A 21,734-nucleotide genomic window follows, 5' to 3' on the forward strand; every position below is an offset into this window, starting at 1 on the left:
CAGATGTTGGAGTCTGAAATTCAAGCAATCAGACCACCAGTTTCTACATCAGAGTAATGTATTTCGTCATATTAATAACATTCTCTCCAAGTCAGATGATGGAGACAGTGAGGAGAGTTTTAACATCAGTGTGCAGTCTGGATTTGAGGCAAGTTTCAACAGTGTACAGTCCCGATGTTAAAATAATGTTAGTTGTGAGACAAAACAGCATAATAGAAATAAAATGATTTATAGGGATTCTGTTGAGGTAGAACATGCTTTTTACTAAGAGAATTTTTTTTTTTAATTTTGAAATCTGATGTGGGGCTTGACATATTCTTAGTGTCCCAGGTGCCTTTAGCCATGTGACCTGTTCTCTGGTAAACTTCAATCACACTTAACTGCTGCAAGTTAGAGTGCTATCACCCCCCCTCCCACCCCCCCAGCAGCCGATCAGCAGAACAATAGAAAGGTAACCACTCCCTGACACCTGCATTGCTAAAAATGCTCCCATGCCCCACCAAGTGGTAGATATAAGAATAGCACTCAATAGTAAAACAAACAACCCATGACTCCTCCAGTTACATTGAGTAGGAGAAACAATAGTTACCTGCAAGCAGTTCTGTTGCGCAGTGCTGGCTTTTTATGAAAGTGCAAGATCAGACACAATGCACTGAGATGGCTGCCTACACACCAATATTACATTTTAAATGGTAGAATTAATAATTTGCAATGTGAACAGTGTAGTATAGTAATAAAAACTATATCATAAAAATCATGACAGAATCAATGTATCTCATTGGTTTGTCAACACAATATAGTTAGTTATGTAGTTCTTGCTCATAATTCTTGTGAATTTGGTTGCAATAAGTAGCACATAGACATTTACAACATGCCCACTAATAATAGCAGCAATGATTATTTTAAAAGTAATTCAAAATAATTTAAAAGTATTATGGTCACATTTACCATTAAATGCATAATTGCTAAGGTAAGTGGTACAGGGGGCATGAGACAATAATAAAAAATGCATATAGCGGTGTCAGTTTTTGTCAAGTGATCTTCTTTTACATTGTCATGTTATACTCCTTTTAGTATTGTTAAATTCCATTTTTTCTTACAGGGATCCTGCTTGGTAACTGGCTTAAAAGATATGACAAGCATTGTGGATATAAAGACTTCCAGCAGACCAGCCATGATTGGAAGTCTGACTGATGGATCAACAGAAACATTTTGGGAGTCAGGAGATGAAGATAAAAATAAAACCAAAAGCATAACGATAAACTGTGTGAAAGGCATAAACACTCGTTATGTTTCTGTTCACATAGACAATTCTCGGGACTTAGGGGTAATAATCACTGTGCTGTACTTATTTACTTTTATATGTACATATAAGCTCTTAAGATGAAGTTGATGTGAATCTATATTTTTTTTTTTATTCTAAATATCAATGAAAACGATTGTTTTCTAAATTTCTAAATAAAAATGGTTCATTAGTAATTACTGTATAGATGATGATGCTATAGTGCATTGTAGAAATGCTTTATATAAAGATTGCTGTGTTTTATTTAGCCCTGCACGCTGAACTTATTGAATAGCATTGGTAGGAAATACAGCACAAAATTAAATATATAATTAGTAAATATTAATATATGTATCACTAAACTTTGTAGACTGGTACAAATGTTGCTAAATGTTTTTACAAACTTTTTTTTTTTTTTTGCTTGTTTTAGAACAAGGTGACATCACTGACTTTTCTGAGTGGAAAAACAGTGGAAGATCTGTGCAGAATCAAACAGGTGCAGGAACCTCTATTTTTCTTTCTTTCTTTCCTTTTATCATAAAAGCCTTGGTTTGAATCTCAAGTTTAAAGCTGGCCATACATGCACCAATGATATCGTATGAACCTAGTTTCATACAATATTTGGTACGTGTATGGTGACTCGGCGAGGCGATCAATATCTGAAAAGGCTGCGGGTATCGGTTGACTCGCCGATCGGGCGGGTTAAAAGATTTTGATTGGACGCCATTGAAGACACCTGAGCAAAATCTACCTTTAGGGGTGAATTGGCAGAAGGAGGTAGAAATCCTATTGTTTCTACCTCCATATCTTACGATTCAGCCCTGAATGTCGAAAATCACCACGTGTGTGGACACCTTAAGTCTTTAAGACAGCAAGATAAATAGATTTTCTCAAATACCATATTACATTGTGTTTAAATAATTCCTTCATGTTTGTTATTGTGCACCTGTCAGTTTTTAGTTGACAGTAGGAATGTCTTTAGTGTATTAAGTATAATCACATACTTTCATCTTTTTTTAAATAAATGTACCAAATGCAGTAGTTTTAAAACTGTGCACGAGCAGACGCTCTAAAAAGTCGGCATGCAAAGCCCCATGGGAAAAATCTGTTAGCCGAAATCTAACCAGATTACATCTCAGCCGTTTGAAAGAGCAAGAGAAAGAAGGACAGAAAATGGAGGTGAACAAGGAACATAGAACAACAAACGTAGAATAAAGAATTTTTTTGGAGCTGTACTCAGCAGCAGTTTCCCCTGAAAATTTTAGTGAAACTACGTAAGGCTGTGTTCTCCAGCTGCTTCCCCCTCCCTGTGCATTCTACATCACAGGGGTAGGAAGTCATAGGGAAGGGGAGGCACCTGGGGAACTGAGCCTTATACAGTATACAGTATCACTGAAATTTTCTCCATCCCAGAAGGCACAGGGGGAAAACCGAGCATGGCACAGATTTAGGGCTCTGGCACACGGGGGAGATAAGTCGCCCGCGATTAACTCCCTGTTCGCGGGCGACTAATCTCCCCGAGTTGCCTACCCCTGCCATCCCACCGGCGAACATGTAAGTCGCCGGCGGGATGGCAGATGCGGCGGCGCGATTTCGCGCAAATCGCCGAAAAAGACTCGGGAGGCTTTTTCGGCGATTTCCCGAAATCGCCCCGCCGCGTCTGCCATCCCACCGGCGACTTACATGTTCGCCGGTGGGATGGCAGGGGGAAGGCAACTCGGGGAGATTAGTCGCCCGCGAGCAGGGAGTTTTGCCGCGGGCGACTAATCTCCCCGTGTACCAGAGCCCTTACTGAAACTCCTCCATTCAGGCGAATGAGGCAGTGGCATAACAATAGAGGAAGCAGACCCTGCGGTAGTGTGGGGGGGGCAGGGGGGCCCAGACCGTGGGGTCTGCTTCTTCATATAAATCCCCATTCCATGCTGGTGATACATAGTTACATGGGGTTGAAAAAAGACCAGAGTCTATCAAGTTTAACCCTTCCAAGCAAACCCAGCACACACAAACCTATACTTACCAATCTATACTATCACATACATAAACTATATATACAACCATTAATACTAACTGTAGATATTAGTATCACAATAGCCTTGAATACTATCCTTGTTCAACTCATCCAGGCCCCTTTTAAAGGCATTAACAGAATACCACATCCCTAGGGCATTTCCCAACCTCACTGCCCTCACCATGAAAAACCACCTACGCTAATTCAATTGAAAACTCCGCTCCTCTAATATAAAGAGGTAGCCTCTGGTGTGTTGATCGCTTTTATTGGAAAAAAGATCATCCCCTATAATCTGCCTATGATCCTCTCCAATGTATTTGTACAGAGTAATCATGTCCCCTCGCAAGCGCCTCTTTTCCAGAGAAAACAACCCAAACCTCAACAGTCTCACCTCATAGTTTAAATCTTCCATCCCCTTAACCAGTTTAGTTGCACGTCTCTGCACTCTCTCCAGCTCATTAATATCCTTCTTAAGGACGAGCCCAAAACTGCACTGCATACTCAAGGTGAGGCCTTGCCAGGGACCTATAAAGAGGCAAAATTATGTTTTCATCCCTTGAGTCAATGACCTTTTTTTTTTGATCCAGTGTATGGTCACCTCTAGAAGAAAATGAGTGATCACTGCTTCTCCTTCACATTTGTGATATTTTCTGCTAGGCTGACTTGGATTCCCGCCACATTGGATGGGTCACTAGTGAACTTCCTGGAGGAGATAATAATATCATAAAGATTGAGCTGAAGGGTCCAGAGAACACACTGAGAGTGCGGCAGGTGAAAGTGCTTGGCTGGAAAGACGGCGAGACTATCAAAATACCTGGTCAGATTTCTGCAAGTGTGGCTCAGCAAAGAAATTGTGAATCGGAGACACTGCGTGTGTTTAGACTTATTACATCTCAGGTCAGTTGCAGGAAAATTAAACCTTATTCATTACCATAATTTTTATTTAGCTCTTTGTAGTAAACTTTATAAAAGTGGTTAAATGATTGCAGCCGACCTATTTATATAGTAGGATTAAATCTTTGCAAGTAATAGGTTAATGTAAAATCCTTTGCTATATTCCTGTCTTTACCATGTACCTCACAAAGAATACAAGCCCTATAATGGGTTTGTCATTTCTGTCTGTAAGAATTCTATGTAAAAAAGAACATTATTTAATGGAGGTGGAGTTTTTTACTTTATAGTACACACCTAAACCAATGCTGCCCTATCTAGGTCTTTGGCAAGTTGATCTCTGGGGATGCAGAACCAACACCTGAACAGGAAGAAAAAACATTGCTGTCATCACCAGAAGGGGAAGAAAAGGTACAGTATTCTATTTTTATGTGCTGTTTAAGAACTGATAAGAATGTAAACTGTGTTCTCCTTCATTGCACAATTTTTAAACAATGAATGGTAAATTGGAAGAGTTACTGGACAATGTAAAATTAAATCCCCAAGTACAAATTCAGAGACATTAATTTCCCCTTAATAAACATATTTATACATATTTAAACATAATATACATATTTAATTTTGCAGTGGTGCAGACATCTTTCATTTGTGAAACTATAGTAACACTAATATGAAGTGATTTGTTAAGATTCCTTCTCTCTTTGCTCCTAGGCACCATCAGATGCGGACCTGAAGGAGCACATGGTTGGCATTATCTTTAGCAGGAGTAAGCTAACAAATCTGCAGAAGCAGGTAATTTCCAAGACATGGCATACTTTCTTCTTTATGGCTTACATAAGTCACAAAACCATGAAGTTTATTTATTTTTTTTTTCCCTTAAGAAAAATGTACCTATTTGTGACACGCCTATCCAAATTGCTGTAACATGAAACAAATACCAGGGATAATCCTGATATCCCCCAAATGACTTAGGGCTCTGGCACACGGGGAGATTAGTCGCCCGCGACAAACTCCCTGTTCGCGGGCGACTAATCTCCCCGAGTTGCCACCAGTTGCCATCCCACCGGCGACAATGTAAGTCGCCGGTGGGATGGCACATGCGGCGGCGCGATTTCGGGAAATCGCTGAAGTTGCCTCCCGAAATCGCGCCGCCACGTGTGCCTCCCACCGGCCGGTGGGATGGCAACTGGCGGCAACTCGGGGAGATTAGTCGCCCGCGAACAGGGAGTTTTGTCGCAGGCGACTAATCTCCCCGTGTGCCAGAGCCCTTAAATGCTGTTTGTTAGTTCATTAATATTTATATAATTTTAAAAATATACACATAGTCATTAATGAAAAGGAATAAATGGATGTTTCAGGGGCAAAAGGTTCACTTTAACTTGCAGGGGTTACTTGTAGGTTCAGGAACGGGAGCTGTAAAATATTAAAAAAAAATGACTGACCAATTTTGACAGCCTGGAGAAGATACTTTTTCTTTTGGCAACAATGTATTATGCATAGATGTGAAAGCATACCTATACATGCAGTAACAACTCCCAGCATCCCCAGCAACCAAACCTTCTAAAACATAACTAATAATTACCACCAATTTTGCTGTTAAATGATAGGTAACTAAAGTTTCCTTTTACGTGTCTGACTGCCCCTATACTGATTTTGCTGTCCATTCATACTTTTGCCCATATCTCTTTAGGTTTGTGCCCATATTGTGCAAGCCATCAGGATGGAAGCTATGCGTGTCCGAGAGGAGTGGGAGCATGCAATATCCAGCAAAGAAAATGCAAACTCTCAGCCTAATGATGAGGATGCCTCCTCTGATGCCTACTGCTTTGAACTGTTATCAATGGTTCTTGCTTTGAGTGGATCAAACGTTGGCAGGCAGTATTTGGCACAACAGCTTACTCTGCTTCAAGACCTATTCCACCTGCTCCATACTGCCTCTCCGAGAGTCCAGAGACAAGTCAGTCTTTTGATATTGTATCTGACCTTTTTTTAGAAAATGCACAAGCAAGGGTGCTTTTCCCAATAATTTTCAGTGCTGTTATAACTGATTACTGTGGGTACTTGATTCTCTTTGCTGTAGTGCATATTTCTTATGATGGTGATACTGTTTTCTTGTCATACCAATATAGTTCTCATTTATTTTAGGTAAAGATACTAAAAATACAACAATCAGCTGGATTTGCTTATCAAAGTAAATGCTTTTAAATCTTTAGTTCCAGAGACAAAATTATTTCATTTTTTTTCTTCTTCTTTCTTGGTAGGTTACCTCACTGCTGCGTCGTGTTTTACCTGAAGTGACGCCCTCTCGTTTGGCGAGTATTATTGGGGTAAAGTCTCTCCCACCAGCTGACATCAGTGACATTATTCATTCAACAGAGAAAGGGGATTGGAATAAGATGGGAATATTGGACATGTTCCTGGGATGTATTGCCAAGGCCCTGACTGTCCAGCTAAAGGCCAAAGGAACACCAATCAAAGGCACTGCAGGAACCAGTGCAGGAAAAGGTGTCACCACTGTCACTCTGCCAATGATCTTCAACTCCAGGTATTTGCAGTATTAATTACATATTGCTGTGCTTGCCCGAGGTGGGTTCATTTGCCACCTGCCTATTGAGAATTTTAGCTGTATACAAGGGAATATTCCCTTCATTTTTTTCAAATTCAATTATTCTTACAGTGTCCAGATTTAAATGTATCTGGTTATATATTGCTATCTGAATACAAATTACACTGAACAACACTTTTATAGAACAGAGAATGGAAACTTAAAGTGCAAAAGGGTAGTTAAACCTTGTGAAACGGCTGCCTGATTGCTGGGGTAAACTGAAAGAGAGATGCTAAATAATAATTATTTAATGCTCCTTGATCCCTTGTGAATGAATGTTCCACAGTGACATGCACGGAAACTATACAGTGCTGATCTACAGATTTTTAGTGCATGTTGGAGGGTGTACATATTTATTTACTTGCCTTTATTTTTTTTTTTGCCTTTGCCTTTGCCTGTAAACTAATTGAATATACTCTACAGTTACCTCAGAAGAGGTGAAAGCCACTGGTGGATGAAAGGCTCAACTCCTACTCAGATTTCTGAGATTATTATAAAATTAATCAAAGACATGGCAGCTGTAAGTTTTCATTTTTTTACTTCCAAATCTCATGTACATTACTTAAGGAAAAATATCACTCCTGCATGTCAGCCCAAGTAACGTTGTGCACAGTCAGTAATAAAAAGATAACACAATTACATATGCTCCTTTACCAACCAATAACTTTGTTAAAAGACATTTCATACTTAGAAGTATACTTGTTTTACTTAATGCTAATATTTAGTTACCTGTGTCACCATTTTCCTAGCAAAATTATTTGTGCCAAGCAAGCAGCATTTCTTTGCATTACTTTTGTTATATGTCTGTATCCCTGGGATCTGATGTATTATAAATGTAAAAACATGATTTTGTTTGTATCTATTTGTTGTATTGTTGTATCTATTAAAACACTGTTGTTATTTCCTGTGCGATTGTGCTACAGGGGCATCTTTCTGAGGCGTGGTCTAGAGTGACAAAAAATGCAATTGCAGAGACAATCATTGCACTGACAAAGATGGAGGAAGAATATCGATCCCCTGTTAGATGTATTGCTACTACTAGGGTGAGCCTTGTGTTGACTTATTTGAATTTTCTGTAAAATTAGCACTGATGTGCATATCATATTCTCTATAAAGCCATGAAATCCCAGTTATGTTCTGGCAATTGTTCTGCATTTCAGAAATAAAATCTGCCACCACAAAGGGGACTTGTTTACGCAAAGTGTGCCTTGCTTTTCTCCCTTCATGCCCACCTGTTTCCCAGTTTCACACTTATATGATATTTGCGTATCAGGCAGCAACAGCAAGATTTTGGGGATGGTTCTAGATAAATATAAAACCCACAAAACCTATGTCTGACTTGAGGAACTAATAGCTGCCCAGGTTGGATCATAGATGTCAAACATTCACATATAAAAATAAACCCATATCAGTAAAATTAATCACAATTAAGCCACAGGCCTCCTAGTAATTAAACAAATGACATAGTATTCATATATGCACTCTGTGTGTATACAGGCACTCAAGAATTAACAGGAACATTAAAATCTCTTCATATAAATGTAATTTTTGTATCCGATTAATCAGCACCTGCAGATTAACCATTTCTTGGATCTAATATCCTGTTTTATGTGAAGTTTTTAAGCCTGTAGTTTTGTAGGGATACATGAATGGCATTTGGGCTCTGTTTACTTCCCATTTAAAAACAAAACCTATTATACAATCTGTTATCTGCTATGTAAATTAGAGCCTTTTGCCCTATTTATCCTGGCTGCCCCCATGGCTACATAGCAGCTAATGTACATAGTCTGTAGTAGAATTTCTAATGCAAACACAATTACCAGTGCAGGGCAGCATTGCATTATATTTATTTTTGGTGTTTAATTTAAGTAAATAGCTCTGTGCAGAACTGTTGGATCAAACACTACAAACAGAATCAAATCCTCACAATTTCATGGTTCTTACATACTCAGGGAAGTGCTATGTGTTAATCTCTGATATATAATACTAAGCAATACCAATTCACAAAGGCATGTAGTAGTAAAAGTAATGCACACTTAAGCTATGTGATTAATAATGTTAAACCCAATCAGCAACTACAAACTAATGCTTCCCCAGAGTTAATTCTATGTGTAAGGTTAGATTCAAACATGAGCTCAATATTCAGTGTACCTAGCAGTATAAACCACAAGTGTATATACCTCTTATGATAAAGTAAAGCTGGTATACAAGACCTAAACTGGCAGTATTTTAAATTAAATAATAGTTAAGCAGTCATATATAGTCATGTAGTAGTTATGGGAGCTTATGTACACAACCTGGGCTTTTTGGAGATCAGTATGCAAAATACTTAGCATGGTTGATACAAAGTGCAGGAATGTTATCATCTACCATACATAAAGTATGTGGTCCCACAGCCAGCCACTGGCACTCTTACTGCAGAAATAACCAGGATCCATTAATTCTCTCAATGATTGTTTTGCTATAATAATGGCTTTATCTTGGAAGTTCCTTGTGTGCATTAGCTGCACTTTTTGCCTGTTCCTTTTCATAAGATGCCAATCTAGCGTGTGAAGGTACTATGTATAACAATGGAACCACATACTTACTAACTCTAGCAACTCAAATACTAAACACAATTATATCTAGTATAAGTAACTCTAAAGCAACTGTACTTGCAAAGTAATCGTTGATTACTTAGCATGTCCAGTTGCTTTAGATTTACTTGTATTCTATATACCATGACCTGGATGAATGAAAATCTTCAGTCACTAAATGCAATTGTTGCGTGCATTGGAGGTGATCAAGCCTGCCCAGTGTATTTTGCGAATATCTAATTTCTAGGTGGTTCATTTTATAATGACAGATCAAAAAGCAACCCGGACATGTCAGGTTCTTTACAGAGACTGCTGTACATTTCACAGCATAACATTTTGTTTCTAATTACAATAGCTCTGGCTGGCGGTAGCATCCCTCTGTGTTCTTGATCAAGACCATGTAGATCGCTTGTCTTCTGGACGATGGATGGGAAAAGATGGACAGCAAAAGCAAATGGTATTGTTAGTTTTTCCGATGAGTTGATAAAATGTTTAGTTATTTCAGGGCTATGGCTTATTATGGGGGATTTGTCACCTGCATGTGAAGTTTTTACATGTGGCAATAATGGGAAAATTATTTTCAGGAGACTTTTCGCCTGTGGGTAGAAGTTCCTGTGGGTGACCAATATCCCCATGTGCCATTAACCATAATGTAACAAACACAAAACAAAAGTCTACATTTATGTTTATTCTACTGATTTTCCAGCCAATGTGTGATAATCATGATGATGGTGAAACTGCAGCGATCATTTTGTGCAATGCTTGCGGGAACTTGTGCACAGACTGTGACCGCTTCTTACATCTCCACCGACGAACAAAATCACATCAGAGACAGGTATTTGTTTGTAAATCCTTAGAAACTGTTGCAAGATGTACCATCTTTGAAAACCGTGCTGGTGGGGTTTGTTGAACGCTTCCTTACCTCCTGTGGCATTTTAATGTTCCTTACCTCCTGTGGCATTTTAATGTTTCTTACCTCCTGTGGCATTTTAATGTTTCTTACCTCCTGTGGCATTTTAATGTTTCTTACCTCCTGGGGCATTTTAATGTTTCTTACCTCCTGGGGCATTTTAATGTTTCTTACCTCCTGGGGCATTTTAATGTTTCTTACCTCCTGGGGCATTTTAATGTTCCTTACCTCCTGGGGCATTTTAATGTTCCTTACCGCCTGGGGCATTTTAATGTTGCTTTCCCATGAACTGCTATGTGTTAACCCTTAAAGGAAAAGTAACACTAAATATTTTTAACTAAAAAATCTATTCTACCCTCCCCCAATAATTGCCCTATCCTGAAAACCATTTGTTATTTTGAATGCTTTAGAAGAAAATACCTGTTAAACTCGGCTTCCTGTAATTTGAACAAAGGCGATACGGCGATGCCGGGGAAAGTATCAGGAGATGCATCAACTATGCGGTGATCGATTGATCGAGCCTAGCCTGACTCCTTCATACAGAAGTCAGGCTAGGCTCGATCAATCGATCGCCGCATAGTTGATGCATCTCCTGATACTTTCCCCGGCATCGCCTTATCGCCTTTGTTCAAATGACAGGAAGCCAAGTTTTTTACAGGTATTTTCTACTAAAGCATTCAAAATAACAAATGGTTTTCAGGATAGGACAATTATTGGGGGAGGGTAGAATAGATTTTTTAGTTACAGGGGGTGTAGGAAATAAACTAAGGGTGGGCTTTGTCCCTGGGAGACCTATCAGTATATAACTTTTTTTTTTATCCTTAACTGACTGACATATTTTACTAGGTCTTCAAAGAAGAAGAGGAAGCAATTAAAGTGGATCTGCATGAGGGCTGTGGAAGAACAAAGTTATTTTGGTTAATGGCACTTGCTGATTCTAAAACAATGAAAGCAATGGTCGAATTTAGAGAGCAAACAGGTAATAAAATGCACATACAGTATGCATGTAGGAGGTTTGTACACCACCAGTTGTCGAATCACAGAAGACATTTTTCTATTGAGCATTAAAGGAAAACTATACCCCCAGAGTGAATGAATGTCCCAAGGAGCAGTTCAGTCACGTGATTTTCCTTTTGTTTTTAATCTCCATTTTAATATTGTTATAATCTGCCTATTTATTAATTGTCATGTATCTGATATTTTCTTATGAAGAACCACTTTATAACAATAAATGCTTTATTGCAACATTGTAAAACCAATGTTAAAACCAATAAAATATATATTTATTTATTTATTGCAGGAAACGACATTTTATTTGTTTTGTAAGATAAGAGTCTGAATATTTTTGTGTACATGATGTTCTTGTTGTCTGCACCAAAAGTTTCTAGCTGAGTGCAACATGTTATTTACTTTTGTTACATTTAGGTAAACCTGCAAGTAGCAGCTCAGAAACCTGTCGCTTTTGTGGCTCCAGAAATGGAACAGAGCTATCTGCTGTGGGCAGCGTTTGCTCAGATTCAGACTGTCAGGTGAGCGTCTGCTACAGACCAAATCGACTCACTGATTAGTCATGTATCGCCCTGATTTGCCCCTGACTAAAGACAGAATTAAACTGCTGTTGCTTTATTAGCTCACGCACTACGTGTCGGTCTATGAATCCCTTTATCAATTGTGTCCTCACAAGGTGTACAAGAACACAAATAAATTAGGACAAACCCCATTCAATGCACCAGCATTGGTGATCCAGTTTAAAAAATGTAAGGTTATAAAAATATGCAAGCCATTTATACCCTTAGTGGGACTAATTTAGGTAGGTCATTATTGGAGAAGGACCTAGGGATACATGTGGATAATACACTTGGCTGTAGTGTGCAGTACCATATTAAAATGTATACAGATTCATGGAAGGGGAGGCCCATTCTTCCACTTGACTGCTGGTAAGGCCCCATCTAGAATATGCAATGCAGTTTTACTTTCCAGTGCTATATTAATGGGACAGAGAAAGTCCAAAAAAGAGTGACTAAGCTGATAGGTTTCAGTTATGAGAAAAGGTTGGCTAGGTTGGGATCGTTTAGACTACTCCTGAGAATCCATTACCTCTTAGTGAATATTATTTCATCTTAATGTATTTGAGGTATCTGTACCCTCTGCCTGCCTCTGCACAATGTATTTAGGATGTAGGGGTGTTGCTCTTGGGTTCTGACATACATTTGCATTTTAGCAATGAATACGACTGCAGCTTTATCAATGCACAATCCCAGGAGACTTTCATTTGCTCTTTCCCTAAAGCTGTTGTACTGGCAGATACATTAGATTTTAGGGGTGTTTTAAACTATTGCCTATTTTTTTTAAATAGAGCTAGCCTGATTGTACATGTTTCTGTTTTAGGAGTATGCCAAGACTGCATGCAGTAAGACTCATTCTTGTGGACATCCTTGCGGTGGAGTAAAGAATGAAGACCACTGTTTGCCTTGTTTGCACGGCTGTGATAAAAATGCAACTAGCTTGAAACAGGATGCTGATGATATGTGCATGATCTGTTTTACTGAGGCCCTCTCTGCAGCACCAGCTATTCAGGTATCAGACATTTCAATATACAGTCAGAGGGATGATTGTATATATGCTAGATCAGTGCTGTCCAACTTCTGTTGTACCGAGGGCCGGAATTTTTCCGACCTACGTGGTGGAGGGCCGATAATGGAAGCCCGTTTTGACCACTCCCCTTTTTGAAACCGCACCTACTTGAAACCACACCCATGTTATCACATGACCATACCCATATTAATGGTTGTAGTACAGCAAAAACCTGCCATACTCTGCCTGCCCTACCCTGCCTGTGTGTGCCATACTCTGCCTGCCCTACCCTGCCTGTGTGTGCCATACTCGCCTTCCCTACCCTGCCTGTGTGTGCCATACTCTGCCTTCCCTACCCTGTCTGTGTGCCATACTTTCACTGTGTGTGCCATTCTTGGCTGGTTTGTGCCATACTTGGCCTGTGTGTGCCATACCCTGCCTGTGTGTGCCATACCCTGCCTGTGTGTGCCATACTCTGCCTTCATTACGCTGCCTGCATGTGCCATACTCTTACTGTGTTTGCCATTCTTGGCTGGTTTGTGCCATACTTGGCCTGTGTGTGCCATACTCTGCCTGCCCTACCCTGCCTGTGTGTGCCATACTCTGCCTTTATTACCCTGCCTGCGTGTGCCATACTCTCACTGTGTTTGCCATTCTTGGCTGGTTTGTGCCATACTTGGCCTGTGTGTGCCATACTCTGCCTGTGTGTGCCATACTCTGCCTTCCCTACCCTGCCTGTGTGTGCCATACTCTGCTTGCCCTATGATGCCTGTGTGTATGGCACACACAGGCAGCCTACAGTGACACAATGCTGGCACTGCTCCTACAGTCTGCAAAATAACTATATATTAAAAAACTTTTTAATTGAAGTACCACCTCAGTATATGTTCTTTTTGTAGTGTGCAGGGATTATTTGTGGGTTTCTACTGCTCCTGAGGTGTGAACAGGGGAACAATGGGGGTGATTACAGCCTGAGCCTGAGGTGTGAACTCTGCAGGGGGTGAACAATACAGAAACTAAAAGGTGTGAAAAACACAGGGGATTACATATTTAAACAATACAGCCTGATTACAGCCTGAATCTGAGGTGAGAACCATGCAGGGGGGGCAGTTAATCACAGTACTGATACCATTTAAAGCTTACACAAGAGTAAGCCATCAAAGCAGCCAGACAGGTGGGGGGCCACACAGAGGGGGGTCGCGGGCCGCATGCGGCCCGCGGGCCGCCAGTTGGACAGCACTGTGCTAGATCTTTGATAGGGGCAGAATTTAAAGACGAATAGACGCAGTTTGTCTAAAACAAAAAAATCGACATCAATTTTAAGGTGAAAAAAAAAACTGTTGTGTGTTGGACTACGATATAGTGCATGCATTATTTATATACTTTATAACACAATGAGAGCTTCAAATATACAGTGAAATGTATCTGGATGTTTGTCAAATATAAGCATATTGTGTATGAATGGTTATTCATTTCCTTCCACACTGACACCTGGTTGAAGGTATCTATAATAACTTACCAAAGCAGGCAGTTATTACTGTGTGACATGCATGCTGTGCGTTCCACTGAATGGCTTCTGAAGGGAGACACACCTCAGGCCTGATACCTTAATGAATAGTATAGGTGCTGGATTCTAGTCATATATATGTAGGAGACAGTCTTGTCCAAGATAAGACTGAATCTTTTTTGAAGGATTATCTGGGGGGTTCAGCCAAATCCCAAAATAGTGGATCCCTAGTTTTGTGACCTATATAAAAGCAGAAAACCTTTTATATGGAACTTGGACTTTTAAAAGTAAGTTTGGGAAAAATTCTAATACGAAAATTTCTGATGTGCGTTAATTGCGTGAAAATTTGCATCATGGTTGTACGAAAATATCGTTGTACGATCTGAAATTTCCGAAATTTTCGTTTTCGAATAATTGTAAACGGCACAAATAACTTTCTGACTTTGAACCTTCAGTGCATGTTTTTGGAGTCCTCCCATAGGACTCAATGGCACTCCAACCTGGCCCAAGGAAAGTCACAATACCGAAGCTTGAATGAATAGCAAAACTTTCGTACTCGTTGCGACAAATACGACTTTGTCGCACAAATTGTTGCAAAGTACGAAAAAAATGCAGAAAATACACAGAGTTCTAAAAGTTAGAAAAAATACAAATTTTTTTCCATTCGTACTCATTCGGACTTTAATGAATGGGCCCCTTAAACTCAGCTCTTATTTATTAAAACATTAATGTAAAAAATATAGAAACACTGATATTTTTTTTTCTCACCGCAGCTGGATTGCAGCCACGTGTTCCATATGCAGTGCTGCCGACGAGTCCTTGAAAATAGATGGCTTGGTCCACGCATAACATTTGGATTTATGTCCTGCCCTATTTGCAAGGTAAATATCATAGGGAGTTGCTATGAGTAATATAGGCGGTAACTATTTTACTTGCTGTTGCTCTGATTAGTCATTGTTGGAGCTAGGGTTGCAACTTCATACTTTTAATATGTATTTTTAAAAGGAAACAGTTGGAGTCAATCTAAACATTAGTATTGGATAGAAATTGGGTATTGTACTGAACAATTATGGTGGGTAAAATTGGGGAAAGAAGGCACTGGAATGGTTAACTGTAGATTTTTTTTCCTTTCTTGCAGAACAAAATAAATCACACAGTATTAAAAGATCTTCTAGATCCAATAAAAGAACTTTATGAAGATGTGAGGAGGAAAGCTTTAATGAGACTGGAATATGAAGGGCTTCACAAAAGCGATGCTATAACAACACCAGGAGTTCGTTTTTACAATGATCCAGCCAGCTATGCCATGAACAGATATGCTTATTATGTGTGCTACAAATGCAAAAAGGTACTTTGTATATTTAATGTACAGGCAGATATGAACATCAGATATAATCTGAAAGAAGCACCAAACTCTTATCAGGAACACCCCCCACCACAGAGTAATCCAGGGCCCCTGGCACATTGTGTCTGTAGTGAGCAAACATGTAGGTGCCTATGTTTTACATCAGACACAATGAGCTCCCTTTATGAGATTAACTGTCTCCTTACATAATACAATAGAACCCATATTTTAAGTTTTTCAGGAATTTAAAATCAGGGAAGTTAATGATGTATTACCTATTGGTGTAAAACATTGTAAATTAACGGAAAACTTAAAATCAGGGTATGCGGTGATGGAAGGGGAGGACAGTAGAGAAGTACATTTACATTTGAACAAAATAATGATTTTTTTATCCTAAGGCATATTTTGGTGGGGAAGCTCGGTGTGATGCAGAAGCTGGGCAAGGAGATGACTATGATCCCAGAGAACTTATTTGTGGAGCTTGTTCAGATGTGTCCCGGGCTCAGGTAAGTGCTCTTTCATAGATTAAATATCTACCGAAAGTTTCTTTCTACCAGGTTACATTTCCTTTATCAAGGTTGCTGTTGCTGTGCAACTTTTGTAATACTAGGATTATTTCCTAGGGCCAAGCAATCACATTACAATGAAGGGGGGGGGATACAATAAACCGGTGTGTTCCTCGATTTGATTAAAAATCAAGACTGTCCAATTGACTTCTGGCTAATTTTAGACCATATATTGGTCGAGGAGGCCTGCCGGTGGGTCCCATTCACAGGCAGATAAGATGCCGAATTGGTCTGAAGGACCTGAGTTGACAGCTTAAATCTGCCTGTGTACAATATGTCCACCTTTAGGGCTACCATGGAGAAAACTGTTAAGGAAGCAAATAAGGCTTAGGAAGGTTTGATTTGTGTAGACAGAATAATTTGGGCTAGCTCTGACAGAGGAATGAGAGAACATAAGTAAGGAAATATGTTTGCATTCTGTCTGCTACCAAAGTGTTGCACAGAAATGAAAGTGGGATTAAACCCATGCCAGACAGGGTACAGGATCTAGATTTTAATGCTTGTGTTCCTGTTTTCCTGACAGATGTGCCCAAAACATGGTACAGATTTCCTTGAATACAAATGTCGTTACTGCTGCTCCGTAGCTGTGTTTTTCTGCTTTGGAACAACACATTTTTGCAATGCTTGCCATGATGACTTTCAAAGAATGACAAGTTTGCCTAAAGAGGAACTTCCTCATTGTCCTGCAGGTAAGTGCTAAGTTATGTTTCTTTGGGTCAAACTTTATGGTTTAGTCAGTCCATTTCCCACCCTACAATGTAAAGGAAGATAGCTAAAAAAATAGTTCATTGAAATGTGTGCTAGCAAAACATAAGCATTTTTGCTGTGATGTTTCATAAAAAGTTCTGCAGTTATCCTCTGCAAAATGAGATACCTTAATCACTTTTATCATTTACTATATATGTTATGTTAGTCAGGTGGTGATTGTTCTTTTTGGTTTTCAAATAGTGCCACAGAATGAGGACAGGGCTTTGGGTGAACCATTGTAAGACTGTATTACTGAGCAATTTCAGATAATTTCAACTTGCATTTAGGTAGACAATGTATTGTTCAAAGATTAACTTTCAAACCCATTGTTTGGGTGATCCGAAACTGTTTTTTGTTTTTTTTTTTGTTAGTGCAAAATATACTAAAATAATCACTGTCTTAGTTTTACCAAGATGTCCAGTACCTATGGGTAAAAAGCTGCCCATAGCATGATGCTACTGCCATCATAATTCAGTGTAGGTTGGGTCAATGTTAGATTCCTGCCACATGTAAAACTTTCAGCTTTGGCCAGAAACCTCTGTCTTGGTCTAATGTGACCATGGAATCTTTTCACATGATATGTATCACTCTTGTAGTTTTTGGTACAGGTCATTGTTATGTAAAAGTCTTAATATGGATGACCAATAACTAGTGGGAAGTTTGGAAGTGGTAGCATCGTAATGTGGGGCTGCTTTTCATCAGCAGAGACCAGGCATTGTGTTCAATAGAAGAAAAAATGAATGGTGCCAAATACTGGGAGATACTGACAGAGCACCAAAATACCAATACCATTGTGCCAAAGATAAAGGCAGGAAAAGAGTGGATTCTCCAAAATGTGCAAACTAAGCTTTTGTAAATTTGGCCATGGTCATTATATTCCCTAGTCGTTTTTAATTTTGTGGCATGCACAGTCTGTGTTGGGTACCATATAGCATATAGCTGCTGTGGGAATTCTAGCTCAGGTTGTTAATATCTTTCCTTATATATATTTATGGCTCACCTTCAGCTCAAGCAGGAGAAAGGCACCCATTCCTTAATGACACTGGTAATACTTTTGCATACTTACTGGGAATGGGGCTTTTATTTTCTAATGGTTATGTTTCTCTTCCAGGTCCAAAAGGCAAACAGCTCGAAGGAACAGAGTGCCCTCTTCATGTGGTCCATCCGCCCACTGGAGAAGAATTTGCATTGGGCTGTGGAGTGTGTAGAAATGCCCATACTTTTTAAATTCACCCATATTGGTGTTCAAGATTTGCATTCTTTTGTGAATTAAGAAACAGGCTTGTGTGTGTCTGTTGCACCACAATGCCAGGCAGGTTCTGGACAACAGCCTGCGGTCAAGTTGGGGGACCATTTAAGTGAGTCTGCGAACAAGAATAAAGAGGAAGAAGGCTCCAGTTACAAAACCCATGTTGTTCAAAGCAAACAGTACATATTTCTTAAACATCGGTATCTGTGAGGTGCATGCATGTGGTCATAACATATAGCGCCATCAGTAATGCACCGAATATATACAAATGACTGCTCGAATATACAGCACTCGGGGGCAGCTCACCATGCCCAGGCTATGCCCATATATTCTATATTATCAGAAGATGTGTCAAGCTGAGAAGTGACTTTTTAATATTCCAGTACAAGTATACCTGCATCTTATGGAAAGAGAAGAACATGCTAGCTTATCCTCTAGACTGTTAAACTGGCATTGCTGTGGATATTTGCAGTGCACTCAGCAGTGAAACAGATTGTATTTGGAAGGTGTATATGTATCCAGGTATAAATGTTGTAACAATTGCTGTACATAATACTTAAAAGATATCAATGTTTTGTCCCGTAATAAGATTTATTACATTACAACAGCAGTTTCATTTAAACTTCTGGGTTATGTTTGGGCCTGAAATTTAATGAAGTGCAATACTGAGTGTGCCTCATATCTTGCAGCTGTAAACTTAATGGAATGTGCACGTTAATAAAGCCACTGTACATTTTTATACAGTGACAGTCTGGTGAATGTTTAGGTTCTTATTTAAGATGAATGGCTTTTAAAAGAATAAAGAAATAAATCGTATTTGTCAGGTCTTCATGGTTTAGAGTTGTCATTTTAGAGCTGCTTAACTTCTCTGTTCTTCATCTTTTTTTATATGAAATAAAAAGTGGTCTGGTAAAGTTATGAGATTTAATTATCTGAAATTTCCCTCTGAAAACACACATTGTGGGGGAATTAAAAGCTTCATTTTCCGTTGAGCACCTTAAGGGGAACCCATATATGGGCTTTACAAAAGAAGTGGGCCTCTAAGTAACAGTAGTTAAAACCTTTCTGAAGAAGGATGATGGTGCTTGAGAGTGTACAGCCTACTAACACTTTAGTACTACTGTTATACCAGTAGGGGAGTAACCGATAAATACAGCCTTTCCTAATCTAGTCCTGAGCCATAAGTAGTAGTAGTCTGGCCTCTTTACAAGTGATTGACTGTCCATAAAAAAAAAAAAACCTTGGGCCAAAATAGTGCTGGGCGGTATACTGGTAAAAACCGATCACCGGTTTTTTTTTTTAAACCGATATGAATTTTCGACATACCGGTGTGCTGAATACTTCCGGGTGCGCACGTGACGTCAGCGCGCACACTCTACAAAAGCGCCATCGCTAGGACGCATTCAGAGTCGGATACCAATGTGAGCTGTCGGGGGTGCCTGGCCAGTAATTATATTTTATGTGAAGGGGATGGGTGGGGGTGGGTGGGTTATACTTATGTGAAGGGGATGGGGTTGTGTTTGGGGGGGGTGGGATGGGGTGGGGGGTTATATTTATGTGAAGGGGATGGGGGGGTGTTTGGGGTGGGGGTGGGTGGGTTATACTTATGTGAAGGGGATGGGGTTGTGTGTGGGATGGGGTGGGGGGTTATATTTATGTGAAGGGGATGGGGGGGTGTTTGGGGTGGGGTGGGGGGTGTGTGCGGATGGGGGGGTGGGGGGGGTGCGTGTGGATGGAGGGGTGGGGGGGTGCGTGCGGATGGGGGGGTGTTTGGGGTGGGGTGGGGGGGTGCGTGCGGATGGGGGGGTGTTTGGGGTGGCGGGGGGGGTGCGGGTGGCGGGTGTTTGGGGTGGTCACCTAATCATGCATGGGGAAAAAAAAATACCGTCAAATACCGTGATACCGATATAATTTTGAAAAATACCGTGATATAAATTTTTGGTCATACCGCCCAGCACTAGGCCAAAAGTTAGTAATCATCTTTTGTTGGCTGCGTTATTTATACATAGTCAGAGGTGTCAATAAATCACCATTTGAAGGTAAGTTGAATTTGGCATAAAGGGCTGAGGTAGAAAGGAACATCTTCGGCATGCTGAGAAATGCCATGGGCCACATTTTCGGAGGAGCTACGAAGAGCTGTGGCCAAAGGGCATTTTGTGGTTATAACCACTGGAGACTCTTCTGGACAACATCAGATAGGACAATACTTATAAGAGAAGATCCCCTGATTGAGCAGAGATACCTGTAGACCAGAAAGATTAGAACAACTTTATCTCTTTGTACAATGGAGTATGGAGACTTCGCTGTAGTTTGCAAAAGTATACAAAAGTTCATCTCTCAAATGTAACCATGTTTTTCATTATGGCAATTAGAGCTATATCAGCATTCAGATTTTTTAGTACTACACATTCTCAATTTTTTTTATTGGGGGAATCAATTAAAACCACTTACATTCCATGTAATTTTTTTATCTGTGATACCTACACAAAAAATATTAATTTACATTAAGGGGGTAATTTTTCAATGTTATGTTTCCATGATTCAAGTCGTTGTGCTAAAAAAAAAAATCTCAATTCTAATTATGGTTCAAAAACTTAAATATCTGGTATTTATGAAGTGCAAAAAACTCAAATGTAAAAGTTCACCTAAAAGCTTGCGAGTTTCTATAGAAGTCACTGGGATATGTCCTAGGCAAAGTCAGGCCATAATTTCAATTGCCAACCTGACTGTCCCTTTACAACCTGTCAATTATAACTTCTTTTAAAGGGATTCTGTCGTAATTTTTATGGTGTTCAGGTATGGGACCTATTATCCAGAATGCTCGGGACCTGGGGGTTTCTGGATAAGGGATCTTACCATAATTTGGATCTCCATAACTTAAGTCTGCTAAAAATAATTTAAGAATTGAATAAACCCAATAGGATTGTTTTGTCTCCAATAAGGATTAATTATATCTTAGTTGGGATCAAGTACAAGGTACTGTTTAATTATTACAGAGAAAAAGGAAATACATTTTTAAAAATTAGAATTATTTGCTTATAATGGAGTCTATAGGAGATGGCCTTTCTGAACTTCCTGGAAAAGTGATGCCATACCTGTACTTTTAATTCTAAATTATACTGTTTACATAGCAAATAATTCACTCTACTATTTATAATTTTGTTTTTGAACCAATAAATGTGTTTTTTTTTTTAGTTGTAATATTGGTGTGTAGGCGCCATCTCAGTGCATTGTGCCTCATGCTTTCAGATAAACTATTTTTTCTCCTATTCCCATGGAACTGGAGGAGTCCCAAGCCGGACTTAGGGGCACATTTACTTACCCACGAATGGGCCGAATGCGTCCGATTGCGTTTTTTTCGTAATGATCGGTATTTGGCGATTTTTCGTAGCCATTCCGAAAGTTGCGCAAAATCTGGCGATTTTTTCGTAGCGTTCGGATTCATTCAAGCTTCAGTATGGTGACTTTTCTTGG

General features: G+C 39.6%; 1 protein-coding gene across 22 annotated transcripts in view; it reads left to right on the forward strand.

The window, feature by feature from the left end:
* Positions 1–19,087, forward strand: part of mycbp2 (MYC binding protein 2, E3 ubiquitin protein ligase) — a 139,791-nt gene extending 120,704 nt beyond the window's left edge. For all 22 annotated transcript variants that reach the window (XM_031897067.1, XM_031897074.1, XM_031897078.1 and 19 more), the window contains 20 exons: positions 4–148; positions 1,103–1,327; positions 1,713–1,778; positions 3,948–4,187; positions 4,503–4,592; positions 4,893–4,973; positions 5,872–6,138; positions 6,443–6,726; positions 7,210–7,306; positions 7,710–7,829; positions 9,718–9,819; positions 10,069–10,197; positions 11,119–11,251; positions 11,698–11,801; positions 12,661–12,849; positions 15,127–15,234; positions 15,492–15,701; positions 16,097–16,204; positions 16,788–16,953; positions 18,123–19,087. In XM_031897067.1, coding sequence (XP_031752927.1) covers positions 4–148; positions 1,103–1,327; positions 1,713–1,778; positions 3,948–4,187; positions 4,503–4,592; positions 4,893–4,973; positions 5,872–6,138; positions 6,443–6,726; positions 7,210–7,306; positions 7,710–7,829; positions 9,718–9,819; positions 10,069–10,197; positions 11,119–11,251; positions 11,698–11,801; positions 12,661–12,849; positions 15,127–15,234; positions 15,492–15,701; positions 16,097–16,204; positions 16,788–16,953; positions 18,123–18,238 — 2,980 coding nt within the window. In that variant the 3' untranslated portion in view covers positions 18,239–19,087. The remainder of the gene's footprint in view (positions 1–3; positions 149–1,102; positions 1,328–1,712; positions 1,779–3,947; positions 4,188–4,502; positions 4,593–4,892; positions 4,974–5,871; positions 6,139–6,442; positions 6,727–7,209; positions 7,307–7,709; positions 7,830–9,717; positions 9,820–10,068; positions 10,198–11,118; positions 11,252–11,697; positions 11,802–12,660; positions 12,850–15,126; positions 15,235–15,491; positions 15,702–16,096; positions 16,205–16,787; positions 16,954–18,122) is intronic.
* Positions 19,088–21,734: the final 2,647 nt, after the last annotated feature.

Source organism: Xenopus tropicalis, chromosome 2 (genome assembly GCF_000004195.4).
Source record: "Xenopus tropicalis strain Nigerian chromosome 2, UCB_Xtro_10.0, whole genome shotgun sequence".
In the NCBI taxonomy this organism is placed as follows: domain Eukaryota; kingdom Metazoa; phylum Chordata; class Amphibia; order Anura; family Pipidae; genus Xenopus; species Xenopus tropicalis.